The 15,313-nt window shown below is 53.1% G+C and overlaps 1 protein-coding gene across 1 annotated transcript; it reads left to right on the top strand.

Annotated features, from left to right (window-relative positions):
- Positions 1-7,598: 7,598 nt before the first annotated feature.
- LOC147645703 (uncharacterized) lies at positions 7,599-8,339 on the top strand. The gene has a single exon (XM_086874298.1). The coding sequence runs from the start codon at positions 7,599-7,601 to the stop codon at positions 8,337-8,339; it is 741 nt and encodes a 246-aa protein (XP_086730424.1).
- The last annotated feature ends 6,974 nt before the right edge of the window (positions 8,340-15,313 follow it).

Here is a 15,313-nt window from a genome sequence, read left to right as displayed (position 1 = left end):
TGGAGTTTTGATTGAAGCCCTCCCCACAGTCAGGGCAGCGGAAGGGCCTCTCATCCGTGTGAATCCGCTGGTGCCTGAGGAGATCGGAGCTGCTGTGAAACCTCTTCCCACACTCGGGACACTCATAGGGCCTCTCCCCAGTGTGGATGCGCTGGTGGATGATGAGGTGGGAGCTGCAGCTGAAGCCCTTCCCACATTCCTCACACTCGTAGGCCCATTCCCCAGTGTGGAACATCTGGTGGCGGATCAGGCTGTTGCTCTGGCTGAAGCTCTTCCCACACTCCAAGCACTTGTAGCGCTTCTCCCCATCCTGAAGCTGCTCATGGACCACCAGCTCAGAGCCCTGGCTGGATCTCTGCCCGCCTTCCCGGCACAGGGTGGGTCTTTCCTCCTCAGAGCACCCTGGGATGGGTTTGGAGCCCCTCCTCCTGCGGGATCTCTGAAACTTTTCCTTCCTCCTTGACTCCTGTGCCGTGGAGCTGCTCAAAACAGCCTCTTCCATGAGGTTCTGCCGTGGGGATTTGTCCTCCCTGGTCTCCATCCTCAGCTCCTTGTCTGGGGGAGGAAGGACAAGGAGAGGATGGGATTTGCCTCCGTGCCAGAGGGAAGGGGAAGGAGATCCCCCCAGTGCGTCCCCGGCAGGACGGCGTCGGCAGCGGGGTTGTCCTGCAGCCGGGGGCCAGGCTGGGCTGGGAGATGGAGCAGGAGAGAGGGGGAAAGGGGCACTGACTTCCTGCTCACCTGCCTGGGTGTTCTGGGGCATCTTCCTCTTCCTTGCAGCCCTCTCATCCATCCAGCCAAGATTTGAGATTGGGAAATCCTGGTTTAGGAGAAAACAAGGAATGAGCACGTTGAGTTTGAAGGTCCCTCTGTCCAAGACCCTCTCTAGAAGTCCCTGGGTATCTGGGGGGTCTTGGTTTGAAAGGAAAGGTGTTTGCTAAGGAAGGCAGAAACCACCATTGAAATTGATAAAAATTCAAGAAACAACCCTCTCCAAATTATTATAATCTTGAAACCAAAGTGCTCTCAGATAAAGATATAGGAATAGAAATAATAGTTCTTTACTAAAGGAAGAAAAATGAAAATGCAGCAGTACAAAAGAAAAAAACCAAAAAACCAGCACTCTGAGAGAGTCAGAATACAACCTGATACCCTGTTGGTCAGGGTGCTGGTAGCAGTCTGATTAAATGGTGGCTGCAGTCCTCCTGGAGTGACTGATGTGGTTCTGTTGAAGCAATGATCCCATAGAATATTGTAGCTTACCTCTGAAGTTCTGGTGCTGTAGATGGGCCTGGTCTCTCCTCTTGGAATCTAGTGGACAAAGACTGCCTGTGGTGCTTTGATGCTCTGATTATATTCATGCAGGAATGCTTGGCTCCTCCCCCTGGCTGGAGCATCTCACAATGGGATGATGTCATTTTATCATTCCTGCAGTGAGACTCAATGGCCCATTAACAGAAGATATCTCCCTGGAGGAAGGATGGGTGGTGGAAGAGATAAAGAACATTGCCTCACCTGGTTTTAACAGCTGGCCCATTAACAGATGACATCCCCCCAGTTATGATGGATGGGTGATGAAAGAGATAAAGAAAACTGCTCCTCTAGTTTTTAACAGATGGTGATAGAATACATACTTTTGGTTGAATCTTGCATTGCAACCCAGGACATGGGGTACATAAAAATTTTACACCACCAAAATCTGGCCCTGAAAATGCCTCCCAGGAGTTCTAGTTCCATCTCTGGTCTCTCCCTTTTGGTGTTCAGGGTTTCACCCCTGTCCCAGCTGCTGGGGGTCACACTTGTACTGTGGGTCTCCTGTCTACTCGGTCCCTGACCTCTTCTTGCTGCTGTGAGTGCCAGGAATTTGAAAACTTCCTCCCATTTCCATCTCCCCACTTAGGGATGCAGGAAGTTTTTGGGGTCCCAGGGTCCCTGCTCCTCTTATTCCCTTCTTGGGGGTGCAGGGGGACCAAGGAGTCCCCCCTGCCCCTCTCTATGCAATTGAGGGTCCCACGAATCATGGCGCTCCTCCTCTCTGGGCTCCCCACTTTGGGGTCCTCAGGGACACAGGGCTCTGCTCCTCCAGGCTGCCTCTGCCAGCAGCTGCCACTGGGAACCCCAAATGTCCCCCTAAAGGACATTTTCTTCTCAGCCTTGGTGTTCTTCATTCTCCAATCATCATCCCCAAAAACCCAACCCAGGAAGCCCCCAGGATATCTGGGCCGAGCTCCCCCTCCCTCGTCACCTGTGGGATAGGGGGGGTGTTGATCCCATGGATGGGGGGGCTGTGAATTCAGGGAGTGAATCCCAGTTCGACTGGGATATACTGGGCCTGAGATCATACTGGGATAACAAGCACCTAACTGGGATTACTAGGAGTGTCTGGGAATGGCTATGGACATGTTGAGGGCAGCTGGGATATACTGGGAGTGTCTGTGATCATACTGGGGATGACTGGGAACACACTGGGAACAATGGGAACCATGCTGGGGACAACTGGGAGCAACTGGGAGTGACAGGGTCTACACTGGGGGCAACTCCAGCTGGGCATGACTGGGACCATGCAGGGAGCAGCTGGGATCATCTGGGAAGTGACTGAGACTATACTAGGGCCAACTGGGTGCAACTGGAATCACACTGGGAGGAACAGGGAGCAACTGGAACCATCCTGAGGGTAACTGGCATCCTACTGGGATCACGGTGGGAGCAGTTGGGCCATGCTGGGCAAGACTGGGACCATACTGGCAGCAACGGGGACTGCACTCAGGGTGACTGGGAGTGGCTGGGAGCAACTGGGATCAGCCTGGAAGCACCTGAGGAGTGATTGAGAGCAACTGGGATAGACTGGGAGAGACTGAAGCCACAGTGCAGGTAAATGGGAACAACTGGAACCATGCTGGATAATCCTGGGAGCAGCTGTGCCCATGCTGGGGTCATACTGGGATCCTACTGGAACTAGCTGGGATCATACTGGGGGTGACTGCAAAGGTGCTGGCTGGGATTGGAACCATGCTGGAGGTGACTGGGAACAACTGGGCCCATCTTGGGAGTGAGAGGGAGTCACTCTGGCCATGACTGGAATCATGCTGGAAGGATATGGGAGTGACTGGAACCATACTGGGGGTGGCTAGGTGCACCAGCTCATACTGGGGGTGACTGAGATTGTAGTGGGAGTGACTGGGAGTCACTGGGATGCTTGGTTCCTCCCCCTGGCTGGAGCATCTCACAATGGGATGATGTCATTTTATCAGTCCTGCAGTGAGACTCAATGGCCCATTACCAGAAGATATCTCCCTGGAGGAAGGATGGGTGGTGGAAGAGATAAAGAACATTGCCTCACCTGGTTTTAACAGCTGGCCCATTAACAGAAGATATCCCCCCAGTTATGAGGGATGGGTGATGAAAGAGATAAAGAAAACTGCTCCTCTAGTTTTTAACATGGTGATAGAATACATACTTTTGGTTACATCTTGCATTGCAACCCAAGACATGGGGTCCATAAAAATTGTACACCACCAAAAATTGGCCCTGAAAATGCTTTCCAGAAGTTTTCCATTTATGTTCTCTCCCTTTTGGTGTTCAGGGGTTCCCCCCTGTCCCAGCTGCTGGGGGGCATGCTTGTACTGGGGGTCACACTTCTACTCGGTCCCTGACCTCTTCAGGCTGCTGTGAGTGCCAGGAATTTCAAAAGTTCTTCCCATTTCGATCTCCCCACTTAGGGATGCTGGAAGGTTTTGGGGTCCCAGGGTCCCTGCTCCTCTTATTCCCTTCTTGGGGGTGCAGGGGGACCAAGGAGTCCCCCCTGCCCCTCTCTATGCAATTGAGGGTTCCTCGAATCATGGCGCTCCTCCTCTCTGGGCTCCCCACTTTGGGGTCCTCAGGGACACAGGGCTCTGCTCCTCCAGGCTGCTGCTGCCAGCAGCTGCCACTGGGAACCCCAAATGTCCCCCCAAAGGGCATTTTCTTTTCAGCTTTGGTTTTCTTCATTCTCTAATCATCACCCCCAAAAACCCAACCCAGGGACCCCCCCAGGATATCTGGGCCGGGCTCCCCCTCCCTCGTCACCTGTGGGATGGGGGGCTGATGATCCCACGGGTGGGAGGGGGCTGTGAATTCAGGGAGTGAATCCCAGTTCGACTGGGATATACTGGGCCTGAGATCATACTGGGATAACAAGCACCTAACTGGGATTACTAGGAGTGTGTGGGAATGGCTATGGACATGTTGAGGGCAGCTGGGATATACTGGGAGTGTCTGTGATCATACTGGGGATGACTGAAAACACACTGGGAACAATGGGAACCATGCTGGGGACAACTGGGAACAACTGGGAGTGACAGGGTCTACACTGGGGGCAACTCCAGCTGGGCATAACTGGGACCATGCAGGGAGCAGCTGGGATCATCTGGGAAGTGACTGGAACTACACTGGGGCCAACTGGGTGCAACTGGAATCACACTGGGAGGAACAGGGAGCAACTGGAACCATCCTGTGGGTAACTGGCATCCTACTGGGATCACAGTGGGAGCAGTTGGGCCATGCTGGGCAAGACTGGGACCATACTGGCAGCAACTGGGACTGCACTCAGGGTGACTGGGAGTGTCTGGGAGCAACTGGGATCAGCCTGGAAGCACCTGAGGAGTGACTAGGAGCAACTTGGATATACTGGGAGAGACTGAAACCACAGTGCAGGTAAATGGGAACAACTGGAACCATGCTGGATAATCCTGGAAGCAGCTGTGCCCATGCTGGGTCATACTGGGATCCTACTGGAACTAGCTGGGATCATACTGGGAGTGCCTGCAAAGGGGCTGGCTGGGACTGGAACCATGCTGGAGGTGACTGGGAGCAACTGGGCCCATCCTGGGAGTGACAGGGAGTCACTCTGGCCATGACTGGAATCATACTGGGAGGGCCTGGGTGTGACTGGAACCATACTGGGGGTGGCTGGGTGCAACAGCTCATACTGGGGGTGACTGAGATTGTAGTGGGAGTGACTGGGATCATTCTGGAAGTGTTTTTCTGTAGATCTTCTGTCTTTCTGGTCTCTTTTTATTCTCCTTCCTATCCTACGTACCTGGAATATTTTTGGATATCTTAATGTTACCCAAAATCTTAAGGGTTAACACTTTTTAGGTTAAATGAGCTAAGTTTGCAAAGTTAAGGCTATGGGAAGAGTTCTTTGTGCAGTTGGATGTTGTATTAAACCCTTTGCCATAGTTCCTTGATTGTCTGTATTTCGTCAGTTAAATTTTGTGTTATTTTGACCTCTTAGCTCAGTTGGTCAGAGCATGGTGCCAGCATCACCGAGGTTGTGGGTTCGATCCTTGTGGGGCCATTATATTAAGAGCTGGACTTGATGGTCCTTGTGGGTCCCTTCCTACCAAGAATATTCTTTGCATCTGTCCATGCTGAGAAGATCTGGTTGTTGTTTCTCCTGTGCACCAAATTCAAGCACAGGAACCTTTGGTTACCACCAGCATTGAAGTGTTCTGGGGTGTTACAGCCCTGCAGGCTCACAGTGGCCTCTTGTTTCCATAAGGCCCCAGAGTGTCCCACTGGTCCCTTGGTTCCATGGGCCCAAGAGTGCCACAACAATCCCCTTGGTTCCACAACTTCCCATGATGTCACACTGACCAATGTTTCCATAAGGATCTGGAGTGTCACACAGGTTTATGGCATTTGTCCTTGCTGCCCCTCACATCCCACTGCCCCACAAAGAGCCCCGAGCCACCCGTGAGGGACAGGCCCTGCTGGGCCAGGCCTGGGCTCAGGGCTTGGCCTTTCTGCTTCCTCCAACCCAGCCAGGGCTGGCTCAGCATTGCAGTTCCCTGCTCAGAGGCTTTGGCTCCCGGCAATCCTGGCCTCCAGGATCTGCTCTCACCAGTCCCTGGGGAGCCTTTGGCAGTCCCTGCCCTCAGTGGGGCTGATTGATGCTCCAAGGGACTTGGAGTTTTGCTTCTGACGCCTTGAGCAGCTTCTTCAGCCTGAAGGAGGGACAAAGGAGGATCAGGAAAAGGAGAAGGAACCACAAGGTCAAGCACTCCCTGAATTCACAGCCCCCCCACCTATGGGATCATCACCTCCCATCCCACAGGTGACCGGGGAGGGGGAACTTGGCCAAGATATCGTGGGGGGGGTCCTTTTTGGGTTGCACTTTTTGAGGGAGGATGTTTGGAGAATGAAGAACTTCAAAGCTGAATGGAAAATGCCCCTTGGGGGGATACTGGGGTGTCCCAGCATCCCTACGTGAGGAGATGGAAACAGAGGGAACTTTTCATATTCCTGGCACTCCCAGCAGCCTGAAGAGGTCAGGGACTGAGCAGACAGGGGACCCCCAGTAAGGCGTGACCCCCAGCAGCTGGGACGGGGAGGAGCCCCTGAACACCAAAGGAGGGAGACCAGAGATGGGGAACACCTGAGAGGCATTTTCAGGGCTGAATCTTGGTGTTTGGGAGGTTTATATGAACCCCATGTCCTGGGTTGCAATGGAAGATGTAAGCAAAAGTATATATTCTATCACCATCTGTTAAAACCTGCTGGGGCAGTTTTCTTTATCTCTTTCATGAGCCATCCCTCATAACAGGTGGATATCTTCTGTTAATGGGCCAGCAGTTAAAACCAGGTGGGGCAGTGTTCTTTATCTCTTCCACCACCCATCCTTCCTCCAGGGGGATATCTTCTGTTAATGGGCCATTGAGTCTCACTGCAGGACTGATAAAATGACATCATCCCATTGTGAGATGCTCCAGCCAGGGGGAGGAGCCAAGCATTCCTGACTGGATATAATCTGAGAACCTAAACTCCACAGGCAGTCTTTCTCCACTGGATTCCAAGAGGAGATACCAGACCCATCTACAGCACCGGAACTTCAGAGGTAAGCTACAATCTTCTATGGGATCACTGCTTCAACAGAACCACATCAGTCACTCCAGGAGGAGTGCAGCCACCATTTAATCAAACTGCTACCAGCACCCTGACCAACGGGCTGTAAGGTTCTGACTTTGTTGGTGGGTTGTTTTGTTGTTGTTGGTTTTTTTCTTTTATACTGCTGCATTTTCATTTTCCTTCTTTAGTAAAGAACTTACATTCCTTTTCCCATAACATTACCTGAGAGCACTTTGATTTCAAGATTATAATAATTCGGAGGGGATGGGATGCTTACATTTTTATCCATTTCAGTGGAGATTTCTGCCTTCCTTAGCAAACTCCTTTCAAACCAAGACACCTCAAATGCCCAGGTGACTTCTAGAGATGGCCTTGATAAGAGGAACCATCAAACTCATTGTGCTCATTCTTTGTATTTTTCCCCAAACCAGGATTTCCCATTCCCAAACCTTGGCTGGATGGAGGAGGAGGCTGTGAGGAAGAGGAAGACGTCCCAGGACACCCAGGCAGGTGAGCAGGAAGTCAGTGCCCCTTTCCCCCTCTCTCCTGCTCCATCTCCCAGCCCAGCCTGGCCCCCGGCTGCAGGACAACCCCGCTGCCGACACCGTCCTGCCGGGGACACACTGGGGGGATCTCCTTCCCCTTCCCTCTGGCACGGAGGCAAATCCCATCCTCTCCTTGTCCTTCCTCCCCCAGACAAGGAGCTGAGGATGGAGACCAGGGAGTACAAATACCCTCAGCAGAACCTCGTGGACAAGGCCGTTCTGAGCATCTCCACGGTGCAGGAATCCCACAGGGAGGAAAATCCCCAGAGATCCCACAGGAGGAGGGGCTCCAAACCCATCCCAGGGTGCTCTGAGGAGGAAAGACCCACCCTGTGCCGGGAAGGCGGCCGGAGATCCAGCCAGGGCTCTGAGCTGGTGGTCCATGAGCAGCTTCAGGATGGGGAGAAGCCCTACAAGTGCTTGGAGTGTGGGAAGAGCTCCAGCCAGAGCAACAGCCTGATCTGCCACCAGATGATCCACACTGGGGAATGGGCCTACAAGTGTGGGGAATGTGGGAAGGGCTTCAGCTGCAGCTCCCACCTCATCATCCACCAGCGCATCCACACTGGGGAGAGGCCCTACGAGTGTCCTGAGTGTGGGAAGAGGTTTCAGAGCAGCTCCCATCTCCTCAGGCACCAGCGGATTCACACGGATGAGAGGCCCTTCCGCTGCCCTGACTGTGGGGAGGGCTTCAAGCAAAACTCCCACCTCATCACCCACCGATGCATCCACACTGGGGAGAGGCCCTATGAGTGTGGGGAATGTGGGAAGAGCTTCAGAAACAGGTCCGACCTCAATAAACACAAACGTATCCACACTGGGGAGAGACCCTACGGGTGTCCCCAGTGTGGGAAGAGCTTCACCCGGAGCTCTCACTTGACCAGACACCAACGGAGGCACCACTAAGGGAAGCCCTGCCAGTGCCCCAAGTGCAGGAAGAGCTTTCTCCACAGCTCCAGCTTCATCCCCCCTTGGAGAATCCACATTGGGAATAAACCTGGTGATCCGTGTTCCCTGGGATCCATGCTGGGAAGACACCTGTCCCATTTCCTGCTCATGGCAATGTCATGATGAGAGATCAAAGAACATGAGAGTCTGACCATGGCCCTGTCATTATATTCAATCCCATTTCAGGTCATTGCCAGGGGCGGGAAAAGGACTCCCTCTCTCTCACCAGAGGAGAAGAGTGTCCTTTCCTGGCAGGAGGAAATATGTGGCCAGGAAGAGCCAGTCAGTCGCATTTTAATTTTCCCTATGAATAGTTTGTCTTATCCCTTCTGTTATCCACATTGTTTCTGTTCCCGTTTGTTCCTTATCTTGTTGCTGTTCCAAATAAATTGTTCTTATCCCAGCCTGGGATCTTTGCCTTTTGTGCTTTCCATGGGAGGTGGGAGGGAAGCGAGCAGCAGCGCGGTTTCAGCAGGAGCAGGAAATTGGGGAATGCCATTCCTGAAGCCCAGCCCGTGGAAACCGAGCATCCCAGCTGGTGCCAGGCCGGGTTGCCATGGCAGCAGCCTTGGGAGCGGGTCCCTGGCTGGGGGCTGCGGGAACCTCTTCCCTCTGGTGCCCAGGGACAGGAGTGGAGGGAGCGGCTGGAGCTGAGGCGGGCAGGTTTAGGCTGGATGTGAGGAAAAGGTTTTTCCCGCGAGGCTGCTGGGGCTCTGAACAGGCTCCCCAGGGAAGGCTCCCAGCTCCAGGGCTGGCTGAGCTCCAGCAGCGTTTGGCCAGCGCTGCCAGGCCCAGGCTGGGATTGTTGGGGTGTCCTGTGCAGGGCCAGCAGTTGGACTGGAGGATCCCCATGGCTCCCTCCCAACTCAGCCAATTCTGTGGCTCTGGGATCCCATGAGCCTGGGGATGGGACTGCAAATGGTTGCCATGGCAACGGTCTCTGGCTCCAGGCCTGAGCTGGTGTCCATGGGAACCACCCCTGGCATGGGGTCTCCATGGAGCTGCCAAGGGACTGACCATAGCAACAGGGGCTGTGATGGTTGCCTACTACATTTCAGATTTGTTACAGGCCCTCAGATGGGCTCCAGGGCAACATTCCAAGTGTCTCCAAGCTATTCAGGAGCCGGAATGTCACAGGCACTCCTAGGGGCTACACAGAGACCTCCCAGGAGTCCCCAGGCTGCCAAAAGCTGGGATGTCACAGACACTCCCAGGGCTTCCTGTCATGGACAGAGTGGGAGCTTCAGGCAAAAGCTTTATTTCTTTATTGGAGAAACTCCTGCTGAGTCATGAGGTGGAGAAATGACACCCAGCAGCCACCATGGATCCTCAAACCCCTCCAGAGCACATAGACTTTTAAATTCCTTCTAAGAGAGGAGATCCAATCCCAGCCCCAGAGTTTGTTAAAGGTTTATGTGTAAAATGTATTGGACAGGTGGAAGTGAATCGTAATGCATCTTGTCCCATAAGATTAAAAATTGAGTATGAGATATATTTATACAAAGAACTGAGTGATTGATTGATTGATTTATGATTAGACAGATTTATTTGCACCACAGAGTAAATAAATAAAAAGTTATTTACTCCACAGCAGAGGAGCTATAACAATTATTAGACCATAGTGCCCTAGGAAACAGTTTTGAAGTAAACAGGGCCTTGCTGGTGTTTGAGCCCATTCCAGGCACAGCCTCCTGCTCCAGCAGGAACTGCCTTTCCTGTGCCATGGCCAGGGCAGATCCTGCTGCAGGAAAAGCCCCAGGCCAGCCCCAAGCCAGGGAAGGGCTCGGGCACAAGTGCAGAGTGCCGTGCTGGGAGCTGTGCCAGGGACAGCCTGAGGCACCAAAGGCACCTTGGCAGCAGCAGCTGCTCCCAGGCCATGGCCAGAAGGCTCCCTTGGCACCCCGGCCTGGTGGCCAGCACTGCAGAGCTGCTGCTTCAGGGCTCATTTCTGGCTGGGCTCTGAAAAGCCACTGCTGCTCCAGAAGCCTGACTGGGAAGCAATTGGCCCCAGCACCCTGGGGACAAGATAATAATGAAACAACTCTCCATCCCAGCAGAGACAAGGCAGGGGCAGAGGAAAGGGGAGAGCCAGGCCCAGGGGACATGGCTGCAGTGGTGATGGCTGTGAGGTCAGTGCCACTGCAGCAGCCTGGCTGGCCCTCAGCAGACATTCTGGCCAGGAGGGTTGTGAGGGCACCCAGCACATCAGAGAACCCACACAACAGCAATTCCATCCTTGGGGAGGGGAAGGGCTTTCACTGTGTCAGGTTGCACAGAGCTCCTGCTCTGGGAGCATTTCTGGGATGGGGCATCCATTTCTCTGGAAAAGCAGCTGCAGTTTTGTGCCACTCTGATTGCAAAATATTTCCTCCTTCTAACAAATCCAAATCCACTTTTAGTCACTTTAAACATATTGATCCTTTTTCTGTCACTGCAAGACTTGGTAGAAAATAACTTTGACCAGTGTTTCCATTGTCACAGACCATGGAGAGGACCCAAAAATCTCCCAGGATGGGATTTGGAGGCCTCATCACATAAGCAGCAGGTAGAGGTTGAGGGCCCTGGACTGTGCAGCTGCAAGGCCCTGCCAGAGGCAACTTATGCAGCCCTTTGGCCATGGCTGCTGGCCCTGGGCCTGAGGCCAGCAGGGGACAAGTGACCCTGGTAGCCCTGGGGCCTCATTGCCTCCTTGTCCCTGCTCAGCAGCCTGGCAGGGGCCGCCCCATGGTGCTGCCCTTGGCATTGCACATCCCCACATGCCAGTGGCCCGGGAAGAGCCCTGAGCAATGAGGGAGGGACAGCATCTGCCTTGCCAGGGGCTGGGGCTCAGCCCTTGGCCCTTGCCATTCCTGAAACACATCCAGCTTTGCTCAGCACCACAGACACCTTTCCCTTGCTTGTCCCCAGCTGCCATCAGGGCCTCCAGTCTTCTGCTCTGCCTGGAACCTGGGGACGCTTTCTCACTCGTGTCTCTCATTTCAACTACAAGAAACTTCAGTGTTTCCATCTGACTTGGAGCTCTTGAGGAGTTTCTGGAGCACACTCTGAGGGGCTGAGTGTGATGCCAAGAGCCCCAAAGGCCTGAGAGGGTGATGAAAGTGCTGGTGCTGTGTCTGTGCTGCTGAGCTGGGCCGGGCTCCTGGCCCAGAGGCAGCTCCTGGCAAGGGCAGCGCTGCAGAGAGACAGCTCTGGCCAGGAGCAGCTCCTGAGCACAGCCCAGCAGGGCTGGGGCCCTGCCAGGGCAGCTCAGGGACACAGAGAGCAGGCCCAGACAGAGCTGCCAGGGGCTCAGCACTGGCAGGGGCTGTGGGATGTGCCAGAGGGGGCTGTGTCCCAGCAGCACCTCTGTGGCTGTGTCCTGGAGCCCCAGAGCAGCTGTGATGTCAGAAAGGGGCTGTGTGACAGCTCCGAGTGGGTTGTGTGAGGTCACAGATGGGGCTGTGACATCCCAGAGTTTGTTGTGTGAGGTCACTGAGCAGCTACGGTATCATAGAGGGGATCCTGTGACAGCACAGAGCAAGCTGTGACTTCAGAGTGTGGCTGTATGACATCACAGTGTGGGCTGGGTGATATCACTTAGTGGGTTGTGACATCACAGAGAGGACTATGACACTAGAGGTTAGATAGAGAATATCACAGAGAGGGTTGTGACATCACTGAGCAGACTGTGACACCACATGGTTGTGATATAAAATCCTAGAGTGGGCAGTGACATCATAGAAAAGCCATGTGACATCTCAGGACAGGTTGTATGACATCACAGTACTGACTGTGACATCACAGAATGAACTATGACATCAAATGTGGCTGTGTGACATCACAGAACGCTGTGTGAAATCACAAGGTGGTTTTGTGGCATATGGGAAGAGCTGTGACTTCACAGAATGGTGGTGTGACATCCTTGGGCAGGTTGTGTGACACCACTGAGTGGGCTGTGACATCCCTGGTGGCTGTGTGACATCTCGAGGTCACTGGGGAGGTCACTCTGCCCCAACCTCCTTCACAGTTCCCCCCAGAGAAGTCCAACGCTGCCCTTGCAGCAGCCTGTCTGCACAGAAACACTTCCAGGGCTCTCTGCATTTCCCTTCCCTCACTCTTGCCTCACTCACACACCTCCCAACAACCCACTTGGTGCTTTCAGCTGCAAGGAGTTCAAAGCTTGTCTGTCCTTCAGCAGCTGCTCTAATTCAGCCTTCAGCCAACTCTGGGGTTGTGTTTATTGTAGAACTCCCTGTGTGTCTGAAACATTCCTTGTGTGGCTCTGCCTTGGGGAAGGGGAACCTCCTTGGTGGCACCTTGGCCTTGGCACACACTTGAGGAGGGTGTCTGTTTTCCATGGGGAAACTCAGCAGTTTTAGATTGCTAAAATCAAAGAAGGAAAACCCCTCTTTGCCTGAGTGCAGCCAGTTCTGTGAGCAAAGCAGGTCCCAGGGGAGTGAGGAGAGACAGGATGGGGCTGGGGAATGTGGAGCAAGGTTGTCCCCACTGGGTCAGACCTCAAGGCACAGCTTCTCTGACCTGGCCAGACCTCCTTAGGAGAGACCCTGGACCAATATCCATCACTGAATGCTGCAATCACCTCTGCTCTAAAGAGAACAGGAATAAAATACACCTTTTAAAATAGGAATACATATTTCTTAGAAGCTCTTTGAACTATTTCTCCATAACTGTTGTAGGAAACTTTGCAAAGAACTGCACCAGACCAGAGGGAAATCAAGGCACAGCCATGGTTTGTTAGGATTTGCTTGATCCTAATGAGCCCCGTGGTGCATTTGGAGCTGAGCCCTTCAACTTCAGGACCTGAGGAGAGACTGCACAAACCTTTCCAGGAGTTCAAGTCAGAGGAAACACCTAAAGTGTCTCCAGGCATTAATGGGTGCCACTGAGGTCCATCCCCAACACAGGCTCCTCATGGACTCCTTGGAGGAGAGAACTGGAGGCCAGGATTGCACAAAAACCTCCCAGAGACTCAGTGTGGGAAGGAAAATCCAAAGTAGCTGAAAAAGCCCTGAGTATCTCAAAGTGTTGATGAGCCCCACTGAGTGTCAATGCAAAGCTCCCAAGGGACTCATTAAAGCAGATAATTGGGGCCAGGATTGCACAAACTTCTCAGAGACTCAGGGTGGGAAGAAAAAAGGAAAGTGCCTTAAGAACCTGAAGTACCTTGAAGCATTAATGAGCCCCACTGAGTGTTGTTACTGACAAAGGCTCTCAAGGGACTAATTACAGCAGATAATTGGAGGCCAGGATTGCACAAAGCTCTCAGAGACTCCAAGGCAAAAGCCAAAGTCCTTTGAAAAAGCTGCAGTCCCTGGGAGCATGAAGGAGCCCCCAGGGCCATTCCTGAGCAAGGCTCCCCAGGGACTCCTTCCAGCAGATCCCTGAGGCCACTGGCATGTGGGCTAGGGGGGATGCTGAGGGCAGGCCAAGGGGGTGACAGTGGCCAGCCTTGCTGGGGCTGTGCCAGGAGGCCCCAGGGCCTCAGGACAAGGTGTCTCCTCACAGCCCTTGCTGGCACAGCATTGGCTGCTGTGGCCCAGGGCACCAAGCCTTGGCTTCTCTTTGTCCCCAGCTGTCATCAGTGCCTCCAGTTCTCTGCTCTGCCTGGGGCCTGGGGACACTTTCTCAGTCATGTCCCTCAGTGGGACCCATTAAAAGTGAAAGAAACTTTGGAGTTGGATTCTGACTTGGAGTTCTTGAGAGGTTTCTTCCCCTCCCTCTCAGGGACTGATGTTCAGGGCCTCAGCACAAAGCCCCAAGAGGCTCATTAAAGTCCTGCTGCTGTGTCTGTGCTGCTGAGCTGGGCCAGGCTCCTGGCACAGAGGCAGCTCCTGGAAACCAAGAAGAGCTTCAAAAGCACATTTCTCTTGCTGAGCAGCTCTTCTGCCAGCCCAGCAGGGCTGGGGCACTGCCTGCAGCCACCCTGGGCACAGCCCAGAGGCACAGAGAGCTTCAATCAGTCAGGGCTGGGAAGGTGCTGAGAAGTGCCTGGGGCAGAATCCCTGCCAGCCCTTGACACAGGAAGCCTCTGGCTGCAGGACAATGCAGCTGCAGCTCCTGGAGGCATCTCCTAAAGCTGGAACATGCCAGTGCCTACAGACTCTGTGAGTACATTCTCTGCCTGTCCCTTGTGCAGAGCAGCCAGGGGTGCCCAGGGCTGTCCTGCAGAGCAGGGTCCTGCAGCCCAGGGCGCTGTGCTGGGGCAGGGACTCTGCTGCCTGCCAGGGACAGCTCTCAGCCGGCCCGGGGAGCTGCTCCCAGCGCTGGGGAGAAGCTGTGGGGGGAAGGAGCCACCCTGAGCAGGGCAGGGGCTGCTGCTGAGAGGGGCTGTGTGGGGCAGGGCTGCTCCCAGCTCCAGTCCTGCCTGGGCACAGCTCCAGAGGACACTTCCCAAAAGAAGGTGAGACTGGAATTGCTGTAAAGATCAGGAGCTTTCCTGAGACTGTTTTCAATGTCTTGCTTTAAGCAGGGTGGGAAAGCTGGGATGATGACAAAAAGATTTTTGCTTTTTATATATGTTTAATATATTTTTAGATCTGTAAACTATTATTATATAGTTATAAAATGATAATCCTTAATTAACTCTATTAAACTACTATTATATACTTATATAACTATTATCTTTAATTAATTCTGGTATGTTTCCTAACCTTTCTCTTAGATTTTAGAACTATAATCTCATCTTCTAAATAGATTTCTGAAATACTGTATAGTCTTATCATCAGGGAGAGGAGCTACAAGAAGAACATTTTGTTTTTTAACCAGAATATGAACAGTCATAACAGAAAGTGGGGCAAAGAAACTCTTGAACCTACTCCAGTGGGTTGACCCTGGGGTGTGTAACTGGGGCAGCTGAATCTCCTATTGAATGTTTCTGTTAAATATCCTAATTAATCAATCTTAATAAATTGTTTAAATAAGGGGCCGGGTGT

This window comes from Cyanistes caeruleus, unplaced genomic scaffold (genome assembly GCF_971803275.1).
Source record: "Cyanistes caeruleus unplaced genomic scaffold, bCyaCae1.hap1.1 HAP1_SCAFFOLD_188, whole genome shotgun sequence".
Taxonomy (NCBI): Eukaryota; Metazoa; Chordata; class Aves; order Passeriformes; family Paridae; genus Cyanistes; species Cyanistes caeruleus.
The sequence above is the reverse complement of the archived record's forward strand: the minus strand, read 5'-3'. Positions and strand labels throughout refer to the sequence as shown.

What these genes read in the sequence shown, in the direction of transcription:
- LOC147645703 (XM_086874298.1), top strand. Translation starts at nt 7,599, where the DNA reads ATGGAGACCAGGGAGTACAAATACCCTCAGCAGAACCTCGTGGACAAG.